General features: G+C 35.9%; 1 protein-coding gene across 3 annotated transcripts in view; it reads right to left on the reverse strand.

Annotated features, from left to right (window-relative positions):
- The window catches only part of LOC117419590 (ankyrin repeat domain-containing protein 26-like), a 34,488-nt gene extending 14,432 nt beyond the window's left edge, over window positions 1-20,056 (reverse strand). The window contains exons 1-24 of one of the 3 annotated variants that reach the window (XM_058985834.1): window positions 19,439-20,056; window positions 19,160-19,314; window positions 18,693-19,059; window positions 16,393-16,507; window positions 15,967-16,140; window positions 15,688-15,794; window positions 13,916-14,053; window positions 13,314-13,468; window positions 12,378-12,428; window positions 12,045-12,081; window positions 11,876-11,951; window positions 11,704-11,764; window positions 9,627-11,290; window positions 8,611-8,770; window positions 7,969-8,033; window positions 7,749-7,848; window positions 6,752-6,856; window positions 6,293-6,412; window positions 6,083-6,127; window positions 5,712-5,732; window positions 5,152-5,451; window positions 4,433-4,534; window positions 2,573-2,652; window positions 978-1,913 (exon numbers count right to left, since the gene is read on the reverse strand). In XM_058985834.1, the coding sequence (XP_058841817.1) occupies window positions 978-1,913; window positions 2,573-2,652; window positions 4,433-4,534; window positions 5,152-5,451; window positions 5,712-5,732; window positions 6,083-6,127; window positions 6,293-6,412; window positions 6,752-6,856; window positions 7,749-7,848; window positions 7,969-8,033; window positions 8,611-8,770; window positions 9,627-11,290; window positions 11,704-11,764; window positions 11,876-11,951; window positions 12,045-12,081; window positions 12,378-12,428; window positions 13,314-13,468; window positions 13,916-14,053; window positions 15,688-15,794; window positions 15,967-16,140; window positions 16,393-16,507; window positions 18,693-18,895 (4,815 nt within the window). In that variant the 5' untranslated portion in view covers window positions 18,896-19,059; window positions 19,160-19,314; window positions 19,439-20,056. Of the gene's footprint in view, window positions 1-977; window positions 1,947-2,572; window positions 2,653-4,432; window positions 4,535-5,151; window positions 5,452-5,711; window positions 5,733-6,082; window positions 6,128-6,292; window positions 6,413-6,751; window positions 6,857-7,748; window positions 7,849-7,968; window positions 8,034-8,610; window positions 8,771-9,626; window positions 11,291-11,703; window positions 11,765-11,875; window positions 11,952-12,044; window positions 12,082-12,377; window positions 12,429-13,313; window positions 13,469-13,915; window positions 14,054-15,687; window positions 15,795-15,966; window positions 16,141-16,392; window positions 16,508-18,692; window positions 19,060-19,159; window positions 19,315-19,438 lie in introns of all 3 variants that reach the window. The other 2 variants (XM_058985833.1, XM_058985835.1) reach the window with 2 other exon arrangements.
- Between the last annotated feature and the right edge of the window lie 459 nt (window positions 20,057-20,515).

The raw sequence follows: 20,515 nt of genomic DNA on the forward strand, positions 1-20,515 counted from the left end.
GTTAATATAAAAAAACATGCGCAAAAGTCAAAACAGAAAACCGTTGAGGTTACTCTTCAAACACGCAATCTTTAGAACCCCTCTTAAAATGAATTGAAATATAAAAAAAACTCTGGTTTTACAGATTTAAATAAGAAAACATGCTACCCAAAAAGAGATGATAGCTTCAAATTTACAAATACATGCATGCGTGCATGAACACAAACCATGACCAGTAAAAGCATCCAGACTGTACTCAATGCTTTCCAAAGATGTATGATCAAAGTATCAACAAAATAAAAATCAAATCGTTTTCAGAACATAACTCAACTTGAGTGTCAAGGAAAGGCATAATTGATAACATGAATTAGCTGCTTTATAAAATATTTGCTCGGCCAATACACTTTTTTTTTTTTTATTATTTATACAAGCCACAGCTGGAATACTCATCAGGCATGTGGATGGGTAGCTCATTTGGCTACAGAAAGAAAGACAAGGAGAAATTGTACAGTATAAACAACAATTAACACACATAAATGAGAGGGTCCACAGGTGACAAAATACTTATGGACTGTAGTATGGATGATATGTGGTATGGACTGTCAAGTATGTGGACAGAAAATTGGTGATTTGGACACAAAAAAAACCCTATATTGAAGTTCAATTCAAAGCAACATAAGGAGGAGGGAGGTGAAGTAAATGCAGTTGGACAAACAATTGGCGATACTGCTGCCTTTAAAGTGAAAGACACAGAATGACAACATGAACTGCAGCAACCAAGAAGAAAAAGTTGTTTGTGGAAGAACATGCAGAAAAAACAACAGTGAGTTCAGAAGACTAGGCAGGTAAATACAAATGTAATAATACAATGATTAATTTGCATTTATCCCTCTGCTCCCCAAATAGGTACACAATTTGGAATTGGCCCTTCCTTGCACAAGCAGCTGAAGTATGCCAGGTGAAGACAAACTATGGAAATGGACTGGAGAATCCTCTACCTCTTTCTGTAGCTGTGCTTTTTCTTTCTCCAAAGCCAGGAATACAACCTTCAGCATCCCTACCTCATTCTTAAACCTCTGCATATCTCCCTCAAGCTCTTCATCTGATGGGTATTTAGAAGCTGGTGCACAAACGGGTTGAGAGGTGGGGATCAATTCAAAATCATCTTCAGATAATGGAGTGTTCTTCTGACCAGCATTCACAAAATCTTGGTATTTGTTGTCATCATCTTCTTCCTTGGAATTTTTACTATGGTCAGGGTTTGTATTGTTTTCAACCGAACTTCCACTTCCATCAATGTTGCATTTTGTTTTTTCTTCAGCACTTTGCTCAGAATCAGAGTCCAGATCTGTGTCATAGCCAGCAATATCGTTTTCTCTTTTTTGTACTGGTGGTTGTATTTCATTGTCATCTTCTTTCGAGGGATGTTCAGCTTGTTTGTTTGAGTTTACTGCTTTATCTGGTATTTTACTACCTTTCAGTTCTGGCTTAGAGGGTTCTGTAATAGAGTCTTCTAAACTGGATTCCTTTTGTTCTGGAATCGGTTGCAGTATTCCACTTTGGGTCTTTGCCATCTGGTATACAATCTCATCTTCATCACTAGAATCATCTTCATTATTAAGATCTACTCTTAAATGCGTTGATATGGAACTTGGCTCGCTGGATTGTTTCAGACATATCTCTCCAAACTTCTTCTTCAGCTCAGCTGCCACATCCTTGTAATGGGATTTTACTTCTCTTTTTTCGTTTTCTACCCAGATTTTTTCATATCGCTCCTCCCATGGGACGGCAGAGCTGGCTGCAGATAGATAAACTGTGGTTTGATTTTCACTGCCTTCTTGGTTCTGCTCTCCGAGTAGGTTATCTGCCTGGTCTTCCCCGTCATGAGTTGTGTTAATTAGCACTGTCAAGGGGGTTTCTAAGCGTTCTTTGTCCTTCAGCAGCATTGGTAGACACATAGAAAAAGACTATTAAAAAAAGGCAGTATCAGAAGGTTCAAAAGCACAAAGCAATTATTTTAAAGTAATATCTGAGAAATTAAGGTCAGATTCACTCAGCTTATGCACCAAATTTTACAACCACCATCCATAACTAACACTCAATGTTGAACAGCTGAAATCACTCCATATCCAGTGTCCAATCAACTGTCTCACTAATTTGGTGATTAAGTGCATATGCTTCAGTCATAGTCACTCAAGAGTGTCATGGTCAAGGATGAATGATCGAGTGATTAAAAAGAAAGTTTCTTTTCATGCTCGGTATATAAATCATATAATATATATAAAAACTTAAATAAACAAAAAAAGTTTTCTATGGTTTAAAATTACACACTTACTAAAATATGTGTGAGCTTTACAAGTGACGTACCCAGAGGTCTATGCTGTTGCAGTTAATGTTTAAGCCTTTCACCTAGGGAGACCTTGGTTTAAATGTTGTTTAGTTCACAATAGCAAGGTCCTCAGTGGACAGCTGCAAACATCTCAAAACCACCACACAATTTAGCAGGATTGGCACAGAGCACAAAAAAGACCCATCCCTCCAGGGCAGGCTTAAGGCATGTGGAGGATATCTGACATTTTAATTGTTAGCCTACCTGTTTAACTTTTTTTTTTAGGTGAGCACTGTTTTCACGGTCGTCGTCTTCTTCTGAGGACAACTCTTCATCAGTAGGTTCTATTACAGGGTTGTGGAAAATTTAAATGACCAAAAATTAGTAAATTACATACACTTCATCAAGCTAGCTAAATGATTATGCATACATCTGTAACTGCGACTTCTCCCCCACTATTATGAAGCTGTATTTGAATGTTCAGATCAATCCAGCAAGCGGTCAGAAGTTACAAGATTTCATAGAAACAAACAAACATCAAAACCAGAAAACAGTATGAAAGCTGCCCCACAGCTTACACACATCATTTATTGTTTAAATCTAAAACCTTTAACCATATGTTACATGCTGCGAAACCAAAACAGCAAACATTATTGGAACAGTACAAATCCAATTAAATAATAATTTCTGTCTATCCAGTTGAAGTGCTAAATAATGTATTAAAAGAGAAACATAAAACATTTTGATGAAAACTACAAGTTTTAAGCTCTTGTGATAAATACTTTGCACTAGTTAATTTGTTTTGCTATTAAAAATATAAAATATTTCGTTACACTCTGACCTGAAATTAATCACATGGTTGTATGAATACATTACTACCAAGTGAAATAACCGACGGCACCAGCAGCAACTGATGCAGTGCCCAAGCTGCTTGCCGCAATGCATCCCAAATTTAAAAAAAACAAACTCCAAAACACCAACACTATATAAATTAACACACAATAGGTAGATAATTATTAGTTTTGCTCAAATTCTTACACATGGTTCAAGTAGCAGCTCCCTACGTTATGAAACGAGTTGGAGAGATAACACGATAGTGAACAAAACACAACCTTGAGAAGTGCATCGATTTTGTTTTCATTTATTTTTGTGTAATACATTCTCACTACCTTACGTAGGCCTGCTTTTTAACTAGTAAAACGTGTGCTTTCACGAAAGGGGTTAGAATTTGTAGTACCAGTATGCTTAAAAACAGTACACAGTTTGCTTTTTCCTGAATCGAGTGTCCAGCAATGCACCACAACAAAACTGCAAATCCTTTGCAACTGTAAATTTCAAAGAACTGTGAAACTATATAAAGTCTCCAATGTAATCATCTAACATTATGCACATCCAGCTGTTCATCATTGTGATGCAGAGCACTCTCCATTGCCTGACTAAGTTTCTATTTCGATTTTTTTTTCTCAAAGCTGCGATGTTTGTACAGGGTTTGTAACAGCGGTTAGCAAACTACACTCCAGACTGAACAACTCATTTGACCACTGTCGGTATTAAACTCCAGCCATGGGTAAATCTTCAGCCAGTTTGCCTGAAAATGTATCTTTAACCTTCTCTTCACTGACATTGCTTATAGTGCTTTTGTATCACTAAGGCTGTATCTAAGCCTCTAGTCTAAACTATGTGTTAGTTAGTGGTGTGCGACTGAGTTTAGTAAAAATAAGGAGTATATATTTTTTGCCAAAGTACCCGTTGTATTTTTTCATTATCAAAGTTAATGTTGTTTTTTAAACCTGTATTTTATTTTTGTAACAATTAGGGTGTGAATCACTCAAAAAACTTGATTTCTTTTTGTTTGAATTACAATTTCATCAACATAATAAGCTCTCTGTATTTCTTTTTTGTTGTTTTATGAAGGAGTATGAAATCGACTTGGTGCCCTTGGGTTGGATTTATGTTTTGCATTTTTGCCCCCTAGAACTGCCTTGGTGCCCCTGAATCTTCATGCCCAACGAAGACAACATTGCCTTGCCCTTCATGACCTTAACTTCATGCCCTGTACTACTGACTTACAATGCAAATGCAAACAAGACAAATGCTTTTTTTTTTGTTTTGTTTTGTTTTTACCTGGCTTACTGGTAGCAAAGTTCTGTACTGACAGTTTCAGAACTGTCCCAGACTGTTCTGTACCAGATGGAACATCATCATCTTCTGAAACCCAATCTGAATCTAAAAAACAGCAAATATCTCTGCATTTAGTTGTGTAGCAGCATAAACAAAATGAGACATGGTGACTAGCAGTTAAAATACAACACTACCCAAAGAGAATAAAACTGACAATAACTTAAAATGTGAATTAGAATTGGCAAACTTCCCTTTAAACATGCATCACCCAAGCCTCACATAGTAGCTTCTAGTGAAAACTGATCAGGAGTATGCAACCTTAGCTTCTCCAAATCCAACCTGATCCAGCAGATTGGTAATCCAATTCGATGAAAGGGTTTGTTTTAAATTATTATTATATTATATTTATTTCTTAGCATAAGCCCTTATCCAGGGAGACTTACAATTGTTACAAGATATCACATTATACATTATTTCACATTATACAGATATCACATTATTTTACATACAATTACCCATTTATACAGTTGGGTTTTTACTGGAGCAATCTAGGTAAAGTACCTTGCTCAAGGGTACAACAGCAGTGTCCCCCACTGGGGATTGAACCCACAACCCTTCGGTCAAGAGTCCAGAGCCCTAACCACTACTCCACACTGCTGCCAGGCTATATTTTACACAAGTACTTTTACTGGAACACATTTCAATATTCAATGTAGGTTTACCTTCTCTGCTCTCTGCTTTTACAGCTAATAACTTAGAACGTGGTTGCGGTTGTGGTGGTGTCAGAGAATGCAAGGATCTTGCTTTTGGCAGTGGAGGAGAGTTTGAGGGAGACAGGCTCTTTTCAGCACTGGTTTTCTGATCTGCTTTGGCACACTGTACTACATTTGGGGTCTTCCTTTGTGGTGTGGATAACTCTGGTTCTGACAGTTTTGCACTTATTTCATCATGGACTGGCAACGGGATTTTACAGCCAGGCAGATTTCTACTTGCAATGCTAGCAGAGTCCCAGTCTGAAGCATCTGCAATCGCAAACATAAAAATAAAGAAATTGAAGAAAACAATACAAAACTACGCAAATCTCAGAATAATTAAAGTTTAATATTTAAAAACACAACTGAAAAATTACAGGGATTAAAGCTAGTTTGTATCTACTTTGTAATATGACTAACAGGTAGAAGACATTCATTCTATTGTTGCCGTCTAAGCAAAGAATTCCAAGAACCAAACAGAAAGTCTAAACAAATCAAACCAAAAGCACACATACTGGGATATCACTGACCTTTAGACAATTTCTCATGTTCTTCAGAGGGTAAAAAGAAACAAAATAAAAACACACATAAGCCTATTAAAAAATCACATTTAGATCTTTCATTCAGATCTTGAGACTATCTTTTGTGGGAGAAAAAATAAGCATTTTTGCAAAAGGGAGCATGATCTGTATACTGGCTAACAAATGTGTTGGACCCGTGATGTGTGAATAAAGATATAGAAATTGAATTATGGTATTAATTATATTGCAGTTATGCAGACAACACAAGATACAGCATAGAAAGTAATGAAAGTAAATACTGAAGGCGTTTTTTAACCCTTTAAAATCAAGAAACAATGAAAATACCATAGTTATATTTTTCTTTTTCTAAAAATATCTACCTTCAATATCATCTGCATCATCCAAACCAAGTTCCTCCATGAAGTCTGTAAAATAAATCTACAAAAATAACTGAGTCATGGGAGAAATGCAGTCTGTCATATGTGTGGCACCAAAATAATTCACTGGTAATGACAATCAAGAATAATGGACAGATAATACAATATTATTGTCAGTGTAAGGTAAGGTGTAAAAAAAACATAAATATATACCTGTCTTCTGCTTTTCTCTTGTCTCTTTGGATACAGCTAGATTGGAAAAAACAGTCTCTTTGATTTTTAAAGGTGTCTTCAAAACATCTTTCTGCTTTTCTGTATCATTTCCTCCTAAATCTGTAAGAGACATTATTGTAACACATTTAAATCCAGCAAATAAAAACTGCTAAAGAATTATATATTTTTTTACATGCAAAATAATCTGTAGTTTACAAAAATCATGCACCACTTATGGCATATGCAGCACAGTAAAATGATCCTAAATGGATAGGTTATTTTTAACATGAGAAAGCGTGCTGGACTGAGAGGTTAGTAGTGGGGATGATTTTTTGTGATGAGCCCCTTCAGGCACCAAAGACAGAAATCTGAATTAAGGACAGTCATGGTTGACAGTCATGCTTTTTTGAAGCTCTAAAGCATTTGCACCATACTAATTGCTAAGAGCGAGATCCATACCCAATCTCAATCGGCTCACTGGCCTGCCTACACTCCTTGAATCCTCTAGCTCAGCCATCCTATAGTCTCTTGATCCTCTTAAGAAAGAAGGTATGTAAAATATGTCTAGGGAAGGAATTTAATATAGATTTCAACTTTTAATTAGCTAGGAACGTTGAATAAATATGGTTACAACATTTGCACAGCAAAATGTAACTAAGGTTACTTTGTAAAATTAATTACAGATAACATATATGACAATATAATCTTTTCAAACTGGACATAATGTATGTGTACTTATCAGGAAAGGCTGGATAAAAGGTGTGGATTAAGACACCTAAAAATAGTCAAAAAGCATGAAACACTAAAGTACTAGTAAGTAGTTTTAAGCACCAACTTTAAAAAATCCAAAAACGTGCAGAAGTGATTTAACGGATATGGTAACAAGTGCAATTTTCTGTAGCATCCTGAAGTAGGACCTGCATTGGGAACAATAACAAATCAAGCTGTAAAAGTCTTTGGGTTTACTAGACTCGGGCTATTAAAGATATAGAAGAAGATTTCAAAATAATCTTCAGCAGCTCAGTCAATTACACGTCAGAACTGTAAAAACAGTGTCCTGGGATTCACTACTTTATGTAACAACTGTCCAATCTGAAGAAATATATTTCATTAGTAAACACACAATGTGTATCCATAACAGTTTCCATTCACCAGACATAGTTAAAAAATGGGCATATTTTAAGTATGTGGGTCAGAGGGACAGGCACCTCCAAGTACATTTTCCTATTATGCAGTCATTATAAAACTGTTTCAAAAGTAATTGTATTTCTCCCAAATCACATAATCTTCACCTATAAAACCTATTGAGTAAAGCATGAAATGCTATAGTTGAGATGATGTCATACAAATCACCACTAAAAGCTGGTACAGAAAGTCTTCATTTTGCTGCAAGAGCTCAATCCACAAAAAGAAATTCAACAAAACCCCCACTACATTCCCATCCTATAGGAATTACCTTCATTCTTCTCTTCAGAAATACTGTGCATCACTGTTTGTGCCTTAGCTGCAGGGTTTAAAGCCCCACTCTGTTGTTTCCTTGGACTATCAGAAGCAGACTATTAAAAAAATATGTATATTTAGAGAGGGATAATACAACAATTATTATTATTATTATTATTATTATTATTATTATTATTATACAGCATTTTATTCATAGCAGTAATCCAGTAACTTACCTCCGAGTCCCATAGAGAGTCTTCATCCTCCTCGGCTGCTTCCAGCCCCAATTCAGACAAAAAATCTGTGTTAGAAAGTTTAGTTTACATAAGACAATATGACATACCAATGTACTCTGAATTGGGGGTGAACTGTATAATATCTACTGCATCTTCTTTTTCTTGATTGTGGCTATCTATTTAAACTCTGGAAAGTGTCATAACTAATAATTATTCAGGTCTGATCCCAAAAAGTGAACTTAAAATTCTCCTGTTATCCTGTAATGAACTAAGTTCTTGTATTGATATTAGACGTTTTTAATTCTGTGGGGTTTTTTTTGGTTTTTTTTTAAGCCAGTGTGCTTAAATAATTTATTTAAGGAAACATGAATGGAACAACATATCAAATGTAAACACATGAACTAAAGTGCCTAAATGCAGTTTCTTACAAGCACTGGGAGATTTTAGATCTATTTCCCAATACATGACCAGAAGCACAGTAACAACTCAAAGTAATTATATTGGGAGCAGCCACCAATTAGGTTGTTACAGATATGAAAGAAGATTTAAAAAAAAAAACAACAAAAAAAAAAAAACAATTTTCAACCTAAACCTTTATTTAAAATCACATGTTATATAGAAGTTCAAATGGTTACAATTTACCTCTTTTTAGATTTTTTTCAGGGCTTCCCTTTTCATCTAAATCATTCTGTGGAACAGCACTGTCGACTGTGCCAGATTCTTTTAGAATGTTCCCAGAAATATGAAGATCTTCATATTCCTCCTCTTCTTCCTCTTCATCCTCCTCTTCTGAATACTCCTCCTAAACATGCAACAAAAAATTATAACATGTTCTACAGGTGCTAAATACAACAACAAACATACTTTAAACAATATATAATTAGGGCTTCTGATTTTCGGTTTTAACTGATAAAACACCCGATACCAGAAAAATGAAAATCGGTGGATAGTTAATAAACACCGGAAAACACTGGAAAAACTGAGGAAATGGTTAATCAATTCACGTTGACTTTAAAAAATAAAACCTACTACAAAAATAATAATGAATACATTTCCCAGTGCTGCTGGGCAATGTCCTGCCTTCCTGACTTGTATCTATCATTGATTTGTTCTGAATACTTTCAACCCGCACCAACTACTGAGTGACAGCACATTCCTACATTTCTATTGGAGACTCTGCTTGCGGGATTTAAAACAAGATTACAATCAGGAATGGAGGCTTGTTAGCGGGATTTAAAGCTGTATTACAGTTAAGATACGGAGGATTTAAAACAGAATTGTGGCAAAATATACAAAAATGCCTACACACAAAAACCCCAGAAGAATGTGCCCATGAACATAGAGATTTCGTTTTGGAAGACAGCAAAAGAAAGAACGTACAACTTAAGTGTGCAAGTACTGTCAAGTTACTACTATACATATTTTGACAGAAAAAAAAACTCAAATCATTTTGGAAAGTAACCAAAAACACTCATTTCATACAGTATATCAAAAATGAAAGCCCCGAAAAAAACGATTTACATAAAACTCGAAAATAGCTAAAAATAAGCACTGAAAAATAAAATTAATAAAACCCGAAAAACAGAAGCCCTACATATAATCTAAGAGTTTAGTACTCCCATCTTTAACTACTGGATGCAACTGTTATTTTCACCCACCATTTCAGCGGCCGGTTTTAACAGTTTAAAATCTTTACTTCGATCTTTTTCTGTAGTTCTGACCACCCGGTTTTCCTGGTCCATCTGCAGTGGCTCAGGGTGAGAAGTCATGTTTACATCAAAAACCTCTGGTTCTTGGGGTCGACCTGAACGTTCACCCCAGCTAATATCTGATTCTGAGCCCTTTTCAATGTCTTGAATTGAATGATTTTGTTGTAAGTGTATCATCAGATTCCCTTTCTCTTCACAGCTATAATCTAGGAGATCGTCACCAGCATCTTTTCTGTCTTGGTTACTTCCCTGCTTTGTTACACTCTGGTGTTGTTTGTCTTCATCCCAAATTATTATTTCAGGGCCTTCATTTTCATTAGAACCCTTTTCTAAACTTTTATTCACATCATTTGTGTTTGAATAGGCACCCTCATCCCATTTTCTACTGCCATGCGACAAGTCACTTTTTTCTTGACAAGATTTAAAATCATCCCCTTCCCTATCCTTATGTTGAACTAGCTTTTCACTACAGTTCTGGATTTCTTGGTCAGTGTCCCAGGAATCCTCTTCATTGTCAGATGGACTTGGTTTTAATGCCACTTCTTCCTTGTCATTGCTATCCTTTCCACTGTTCATAATATTTGCCCCCGAGTCTTCAATTATGTCTGTAACCTCCATTTTCATCTCCTGTACACTTGCTTCAGATTCTTCCCCACTTTCCTTATTGTCTTCCTCATGTTTATGATGGCCCATAACAGAGCTGCTGCAAACTCCGCTTTGAATATCTTGGATTTCCAGATCAGAATTTTGACTCACTTCCTCCTCATTTCTACTGTTCTCTTCACAAGCAATGTTTTCAGTTTGATCATCTATTTTGGACACTTGTGCTTTACAGTTTTTTCCTTCCATCTCATTCCAAGAATTTGCAGTGGTTAAATCAAATGCGCCCTCATAGTGCCCAATAATTAATGAAACAGGGACATCATTAGTCTCCTCCATTTTCTGCCAATCAGCTTTAGGCTCCGGGTGTTCATCTTTAAAGTTGTCTTCTTCAGAGTCCCATGAATCAGCTAAAGCACTCACCCTGTCAGGGCTCTCAGCATTTCCATCATCATTATGACATGACAAGCTTTCATGACCCACAACAGCACTGTGAACTACTTCATTTACTTCAATATCTTGATCTTCTGAAGATTCTTCATCTGCAACAAGTTGGTCTCCACCAGTTACTTCATCTGCTGCACCACGTTCATTTACTGAAACATCTCTTCCTGCTACTACTTCTCCTGCAGACACTTCACCTTTTGCAACAGATGTGCCTATAGCAGCAGTTTGATCCAAGCCTCTTGAAATTGTCTCTTGTCCTTGAACAGTTTCACCTACTACACTGCAGAGATTAGCCACGGTTATTTCGGTCCTTTCATGATTTTCATGCTCAAGACTTGCTACGCCTCCGTCATCTTCTTCACTTGCTTCCTCCTCTTCATCTTCTTCCTCATCTTCTAAATCCTCCTCGTCTTCATCCTCATCACCTTCTTCTTCCTCATCCTCCTCTTCGTCTTCATCGTCCTCATCCTCCTCTTCATTCTCACTTTCATTTTCTTCCTGCTCAGCACTACTCTGCCTGCTTGTTGTGGCCTTTTCTAAAACTCCAGGTTCATCACACACTGTCCCTGTCCGTGGAAAGTGAGGATGAAAAAAACAAAGAAATAAAAGGAAAAGATATTAGTTGAGTAGTTGAGTTATTAACAGACACTTTACCTGTTTGGAGTTTCGGAGAGGGGTGGAAGTCATCCGAGGAAGCTTGGAAAAGGAGGCAGGAGAAGGGTTTGCCGGGTGAAGGGAGGTGGGAAAAGCCTTGGGAGGGGAATGGTCTCTCTCATCTTCATTCTCACTTTCTTTCTCTGAGTCTCCTTCACTCCCTGATATAAAAGGTTCTGATTGCTCTACAGGTTGGGGTCTGGCATTACCATTCTCATTAACTACATCAAAGCAGAAAAATTCATTAACTTAAAAAAAAATTAAAATACAGCAAAAGCACATCGCAGTTAATATTTTACAGGGGAAAAAAAATCAATAAAATCACCATTATTCTTGCTCTTCTGGGAGGCATTCATTAGCTTTGTCAAGCTTGGCTTTTGTATTTTCTGTAAAAATAAAGCAAATTATAAAATCAGACAATTGATTAATCTTTAAAAATCCTGATGTAGGTTATACGATTTTACAGTTTTGAATATACCAGTATTTTAACTTTGTACCTTTGGGCTAAAATCCAATTCTTCACCTTCATCTGATGAAGGCCAGGAGTCTCCTGCCCCATCCTTCTCTGATACCCTGGAAAAGAAAAACGATACAATGAATCAGTTTGGTGCAAAGTTTGACAATTAAAACAAGACAAAAAATTAAGGCCTAATTTTCTTTTCTTACCTACTAATGGATTCGTCTGGTGAAACATTGTCTCCAACTACATGTAGCAGAGATAAATGAAAAACCAATGTAAATAAGAAAGAATCTATTTGGTCAATTGTTTTGTTCTGCTGAAAAATATGCGCAAAATATATGAGCAGAACACTGTATGGTCAACTGCAGATGAAACAAGACAAATCACTAACCCACAACTAAATCTAACAACATTACATCTGGTTATACAAACTCACACAATTAACATTTGAAATGAATAAAACTAGGACTAGAAGACTAGAATGATGAAAGCCAAGGTGATACTTTATGTTTGCTGAACATCTCTGATCACTAGTATACCTTTCCCTGAATCACCTGCTCCTGACTGGTGCTTTGGAGACTGTTGCAATTCTAGATCCATTCAGAGGGAAAGGCATGTAGAGATGAAACAATTAAATCAGAAAATAAATGAACAAATTCATGACAAATAAAAACTCAATAAATACAAACATGGAGTATAATAATGACTTTCCATTGTCTTATTTTAAGAACAAACAAATGCCATTATTTATGGCGCTCTTTTAAATGTATTTTAGGAAGACAAATTTATTGCTACATAATTTAGGGTCAAGATTCTTCAATGTGCCAAAATGATGATAACCTTACTGAAAGCTGCATTTAAAAGGAATATTTATTTCTTGCAAGTACAGATTCTGGTTTATAGTATACTGCATGTTGAAAAAATAATCCATCAAGATAGACTGTAATCTGCAACATGTTATTGGGTCTTTGATCATTATGTAAACACATTTATGGGATAACAATTGTTCATGTTATTAATGTTTTAGTGGTGGTGCATCTTAAATCTAACAATCCACTGTAATTCAAAAGTAGTGCCACTTTATACAGCAACTGTTTCCCCTATGTAGGATTTTTTACCAGACATATCAAATAAAAAACTGTATAACGTGGCTAGGATCATTGTCTCTTTGTGCCATTCTCGCACAGTGTTTTTTATTTATGGTAAAATAATGAAATAAATTAAAACCTGCACAGACATAGAAATATGTTTCACTGCTCTATTTGAAAATGAATCCAGGTATCCAATTAAAAAAAACAAAAACGTTGCAGCATTGCATGCTGTGTAAATAGAACTTCACTGCTAAGACTAATTTCCTATAAAAACAGTTCTCCATTAATTACTTATTTTAGCCTATTATTTCCATTTCCCTTTAAAACAAAGAAAGCTGTAATTTAGATTGTACAGAAACCACCTGGACCCTCCAGGTACCTCACCTTCTTTATCTGTAGCTGGTCCACCCACAGCAAAACCTGACTCAGTGCCACGGATTGGACTGCTGAACACAGATGCACCCTTCACTTTACTCGTACCATGAGGGGACTGGGGTGGTCTTTTTTTTGTTCCATGCTCAATTATTAGATGTGAACAACTGAAAAACAATTAGGAATTTAAAACGACATATTTGAAATACACCATCGTAATTCAGCTGGAGAAACACATTTTCTAGAATGTTCTTTAGTAATTATCATCTGATAAGAAGAGACTAAAACTAGGTTGTCTATTTCTTAGTATATATGTGACACAAGAACCATGTAGACAAAAAAGGTACTTGCTTAAGTGTTATATGTAAATACAGTAAGCATTTTGTTATTGAGATAGATTAAAGAAAACATTACTGGTATGCAGTTTATTAAAAAGTAGGGTGTTTGACCTGTTTTAATTATTCTAAAAACGAACCAAAAACCAGTTATAAATCATACTTTTCAAATACTCGTTTAAAATTGGAACACATCCTTCTCTGAATGACCAGAGAATCACAGAATAGTTCCCCTTTTGTATTATAGTTTAGAACTACAGTATGTGGTACAATACTTACGCATGGTGTCCATTCATAACCGCATAGTCATCAGCTGTCCAACCATTATCATCCTTTATAGAAATATCTGCATCGTACCGCAAGAGCAACCGAACCAAACTAATCTGGCCATTACTCGCAGCAATCATCAATGATGTCCTAATAAAAAAATAATCATCCTGTTAGAGATCTATAGAAAACAGTTGCATTCAAAAGTGTTTATTAGTATTGTGATGTCATTAATAATGCACAAAGCAAACCTATAGACCTGAGCCATAAAATCTCAACATAAAACTGAACTAGAAATGGGATTGTGAAATGTGAAAGAGACTACCGTTGATATATCCAGAGGCAAGAAACAATTTGGCAGTGAAAGGTTTAATTTCTACTGGACACAACCTGTACTTTATGGAGAGTATCATACAGCTTGTAAAGATTGTCTGAAAGCAAGTAATCTGTAGCATTAATATAGTCAGAGGTTAAAAGAATTTGGCACTGAAAGGGCTGATGTTCACTGGATACAAGTAATTAATGTAGTGATTTTTCACTGTGGGCAAACTACTATGGAGGGGACAATTTGCCTGTGAATGTCCCATAGTGGAAAATATAGGTCCGTGTTTCAAAGCATCCAGTCTGTATTACTGAGTTGGCCAGAGGTTAAAGCAATGCAGCAGTAAGAGGGTTAATTTTTACTGGATAACACCGATAACAGAACTTAAGTAAGAAAATCTAAAATCACAACCAAGTACCAAACATTAAGACAATAACAATAAGTGTGCTGTATCTATGCAGCTCAATATGGCAGCCTTATTATGTCAGAAGTCATGTCATGGTCAGCAACACAGTTAGCATGCAATGTTTATATAACCCTGCAAATATGAGGTCACTACCTCAAACAGTTCATGAGTAACAATGTTTTGACATTGTGGCAGCAGGAGCTTTGCAAAAAAAACTGTCATGAAATGGTTCTGTTTTTATGAATGTAACCCACAATTAAACCAGCATTAACCAGATGGCAGTCATCATAGGCCACGGGTCAATAAGGGTGCTGTAAATTTTGCCTGAGAAATCTCAATGACACTTGCAGTATTAAGTGTCATGGCAGTGGTGGAGCCAGAGGGTTTACAAACTCATAAAAACTCCCCTTACATGGATACTTAATAAAATGTTACAAAACATTATAGGTAAGTAAGTAGTGACTTCGATTTGAACCTTGGTTTCAGATACAGAGACCAATGAACCATCTTCTATGACTGGATACTTATAAGTGTTGTCTGTCTGCTCTGCATAATATTCTACTCAGCTCTACTGCCGTATAAGGCACAGTTCATTACAATCGCTTTGGTACCAATTCTGAACAACTAAAAAAAAAAACTTCTAGCAGGGGGCATATTGATTGTCACCCAGGATCAAATATTCACATTGCACCGGGCAGCAGTGTGGAGTAGTGGTTAGGGCTCTGGACTCCTGACCAGAGGGTTGTGGGTTCAATCCCAGGTGGGGGACACTGCTGCTGTACCCTTGAGCACGGTACTTTACCTAGATTGCTCCAGTAAAAACCCAACTGTATAAATGAGTAATTGTATGTAAAAATAATGTGTAAAAAATAATGTAATTGTATGTAAAAAAATAATGTGATACCTTGTAACAATTGTAAGTCGCCCTGGATAAGGGCGTCTGCTAAGAAATAAATAATTATAATAAAAACAACTTTATTATTATTGCAGGACCAAATTGTGTTTCAGCAGGTAGGCATTTCTATGTAATAAATGATTTGAGGTTAATATATTTACCGTTTTGATTTGTCTTTTGCATCTACATCAGCTCCTTCTTTCAATAAATACTCAACCATCTCCTGATGATTTTCTGTAGCAGCCAAAATCAGGGGGGTACAGCCTTCCTAAAGAAAAAATATATAAGAAATATATAAAAAAAAAAACATGAAAAAATATAAAAATCCCATATTAAATAATATGAACAAAATGTGCTAATAAATGCCTTTAGCAAGTTTTATACAATTGGATCGTTTACTATTGTAGATATATGTAAATCTTGCCACGGATATGCCTTACCTTGTTTGTAGCATTTATACGTGCATCATGATCCAGCAACTGAATGGCCATAGAGATGGCAGGGATGAGGGCAGCGAGATGTAGGGCAGTATTTCCATTGATATCCACAAGGTTTGGATCAGCATCATGTTCCAGAAGGGTAACAGCACAGTGTTCCTGTTGGCACTGTACTGCCTATAAATGACGCCATAAAGAAAAATTATCAGCACACATTTCCAGATGTCTTTTTTGATAATGATAATGCAGATACGTGACTCATGTTTCACTGTTGTTTTGATATGTGCTCCATTATCCGCACAATTTAATCAATGTAAAATGAACCCTCTGCTTATAAACGTTTCATGTTGCAGGACGGTATGCATGTGTAACGTAGTGAATCACGGTGTCCCAGTTCAAGGCTTATCTAGGCATGCTGCACATTTTTACCTTCATTAACGGGGAACGGTTGTCATTATCACAGAGGTTTAGTTTGGCCTTGCTTTCCGTCAGAAAATGTACAACATCAACATGCCCATGAGCACAGGCAAGATGTAAAGGCGTTCTGAAACAGAAGAACATACAACTGCAATTCAACATCCGATTCATCCACACTGCACTGGCATTGGTACTGTGTAATCATTTATTTAGTCTCCAAGGAAATATATATATATGAAAAATAATTTCATAAAAAATTATTATCTTTGGCTTTATCGAAAAGAACAGTCAAAAGTCAAACATTCGTTTCTTTAGAATACTTTCATTATAATGTTTATAACAATTGGGGACATTTCTATTTGAAAACAAGTACTGTTGTAACTACATCCCCCATGAAGGCTGCAAAAAATGTATCGTGTTTTATCACAGTTTGCTAACTATATGTAGCCTAAAACTGAATAGTGTGACAGATAAACCTCCACTACGGTATATAGCCTACCCTTGCCACACCAATAGTATGTCCCAAGCACTCTCTGCCACACAGTTTTTCAACTTCAGTAGTTAATTTTTTTCACATTGTGTTTCCAGTTTCTAACATTTATTTTGGGCACTATTAGTTTGCAAGCAAACAAAATGTGTTCATAGCATGCGATGAATACTATCTTTGGATTGAACCCTCTAAAGCTCTTATCAACCAGTCTTCATATTGTATTTACCAAGGACTGCGGTTAAATTGCTATAGCAAAACAAATCAGTGTAATCATAATAAAACCAAGGTGCATAAAATAGCTTGAATACCGCATTCATGTACCTGAATGAAGAATATATCCTACGGTTACTATATTATGCTCTTAAATCAGGTCTTATATAAAACAATAAAAAGTCGCACACTGAACGCGAGCGCGCGAAGTTGCTGAATGTCAATCCACACCAGACGCGACTTGGAAACGATCCAAAAGACTGGAAATAAATACATGACCCCGCCCATGCATTCCTATTGGACACACTAGAGATGGGCTGTCCCATTACAAAACAGGTCTTGTGTTGATAAAAGGTTACTAAGCTGACCTCCAGCAACTCTGTTGTAAAATAAAGGTTGGACTTGTAAAATCTATAGATCAGAGTTATTGAACATCCCTGCATATCCAACAGTTTTATTCTTATCATATATTAGTAGTAATTGTACAGTAGTACTCGTAGTATTATTTTTTTTCTTCATGGTACCAGTCGTAGTCCTAGTCGTAGTGTGGTTTGAAGCCCGGTAGATATAGTTGAACTGATATTTTCAACAAAATTATTTTATTGTTATACATTTATATATACAACTTACTGCAATCTCAATTGTGTTTCTTTACAAATTTCTTCATTGATCATTTTATTAACTTCTTTAAGTATTTTAAAGTGCAACATTATTATTATTATTATTATTATTATTATTATTATTATTATTATTATTATTATTATTATTATTATTGTGCAAGTCACCACGTACCTTGTATTACTACCAATGCCGTTCTGCAAATCTATTTTTCTACTTTATTGTAAACGCTACTGTGACACATCAGATCGTGGGTGAGTGTTTGAGTCGTCTCTGACTTAATTTACTTATGAATCATTATACACAGAACAAGGTCGTGTGCCATGGCAAGACAAGACTTATTTAGTTTTTCCTTTTTTTTTTGCCAAATTCTTATGTAGCGTAATAAAAAGCAATACGCCTTCTATTACATTAGGCAACAGATTGCAATGGACATGACTTGATAACAAGGCCTGTAGCCTTCATCTTTCATCCTGTTTATGCAAAAACTGAAAACCAGCTTGTCAAATAAATGAAGTCTACAAAGCCAGCACCATTTTAGTCTCTTTCAAAATGTAATGCAAATGTCCACTGTTGACAACTGTATTAATGCAGATTAATACAATAAAAAACACAGTACAAAATAAACTAATTACAAAAAGCATGACCACCTGACATACACCCACATACAGCATAGCACTTCAAAGATACTTTGATGTATGTTGCTGTCATGTGTCCTGCAACTGTGCAAGGTCTACTTCCTATGTATGCCACATTTTCCACTCAAATGAAAAATGTTAAAATGCTGAGGAAAAACTGTTATACAGTACATGTATGTCTAAACAAATGTCCTAGTTTATGATGTTTATGATTTTTTTTTAAAAAGTACTGACATGATATTTTCCTGTCATGACATGAGTGACCACTTTTATTTTTAAATAAGCTAAACCACTACACTACATCCTCCAATAAGGGTTTACTAATGACTTTCAACAAAACCTTATACACTTCTTACCTGTTTTCTTTGTCCAGCTGGCTAAGGTCGTGTTTCTTTGCAAGCTGTTTCAGCTTGGAAAGATCCCCTGTAGAAGCAGCTTTGTGTAGCTTTCCTAGATCTTTTTCCTTAAGCTCATATCCAGCAGACACCACACTCCCAGTGTCAGAAGTATTGGGAGAAAATCCTTTCTTTTTCTTCCCAAAGCTGAATAGCTTTTTCATTGTTAATTATTGCCGTTTAGACTGTTGTAAACGTCAAACATAATTGTCCAGATCTGACCAATGTCAGTTTCACGGAGTTGTGAACTGTGCCTCAACTCAGTCGTCTTTTCCACTCCAAAAATAAACAAGCAAATCGGATAAGGCTAATGATGTCAGGCATGATCCTTGTGAGAGGAAGACATATGAAAAGCCGTGTTAATATACTGGTTACATGCGTAAAATACACTGTACAATTTTAAAATTAAACTTTTTAATTTTCCTTACATTACTTATTTCGACGTTCGTTTGTTGTCATGACCCCGATCGTTCCCTCTCATCTTTGTACGTTAAGTTTACCTAGTAGCAGCAGCAGGAATTTTCTATCAGCAACACAGCAGCAGCTCAATTTACAGAGTCTGTTACCTAGGCAACCCACCCTGCTGTAGCAGCAAACACAGGAGGATATAATGTCAGTCTGTCAACATAATATCTATTTGTATCTGTATTGCTTAAGTCCCTTTGCCATTAATTCCAAGAATATTGATCAAATTCATAATTAATTACCATGCAATCTGGTTGCTGTGAGATGAGCATTCTTCTCCTTTCAGCTGTGATGCAAAATGATGCGCGTCATCTTTGCCCGCGACATTTAAATTTACTTTAAGATTTAGGCTAAAACATATAATTCGAAACTAATTATGAATAACAAATGTATGACATGGTAATTTACGATTGCATTACTTAATTGAATACAATAATAAATGTGCGTTCATAGTAATCGCATACGGTATTAAGTTATGTATTACTTTTTTTTTTTTTGTCTTTAATTTGATTTAAATATGTGTATGACCACGATATAATCTTTTTTTTTAACTAAACATAGGGTGTAAGGATTAAGCTAATTACCACTTTTGTGCTGTAATAATATACACGTCCTTTTTTATAAATTATTTCCTGGCCAGCTCCCTCACCGTACACCGGCGCAGCTGTTCCAGTAGCAGAACGAAACAAAAACAGTTTAAAAACACACTAAAACTGATTAAAAAAGGAACAAGCTACAGTGGCAAAACACATGTACAATACATAGAAACTGTCGTTTTCAACCCATTGAGTATCTTCTTAGTGACCTGTTGGCGTGAGTTACGCTGGAATCCGTAGTTTAGTTGCACTGATTGACGTTTTCACTGACCAAACCAGTTGCAATACTGGAGCTATGTACGTGTACAAGCAAATAGAAATCTAACAAGGGAGGGGCAAAGCATTTTTATATTCTAGTGTGGTTGGCGTAGCAAAAACTAAACCGTTTGCTGGACAGGACCAGAGGTTGAGCAGTACTAGGGAAAAGGCGCAGAGAAAACAGTAAAAAACATAGAAATGTAAATGTGTTGAACATTATCAGTATTATTATGCATTTAGTAGATTAATTTATTCACAACGTACCAACGGTCTGTTGCCAACAGAGAGGCCTGTCTGTAAAGTCTGAAGTGAAACACCCGCATTGGTGTGCCAGGATTATACAGATGACATACTTTACATTCCAGTGGTTAGAAAAAACTTTTGCAGAGTGTAATTATTTATCCTGGCATGGATTTATTATACAATTGCTACATTTTGTGTGTCTTTGTTGTAAATAAGTGCTAA

This window comes from Acipenser ruthenus, chromosome 14, assembly GCF_902713425.1.
Source record: "Acipenser ruthenus chromosome 14, fAciRut3.2 maternal haplotype, whole genome shotgun sequence".
Taxonomy (NCBI): domain Eukaryota; kingdom Metazoa; phylum Chordata; class Actinopteri; order Acipenseriformes; family Acipenseridae; genus Acipenser; species Acipenser ruthenus.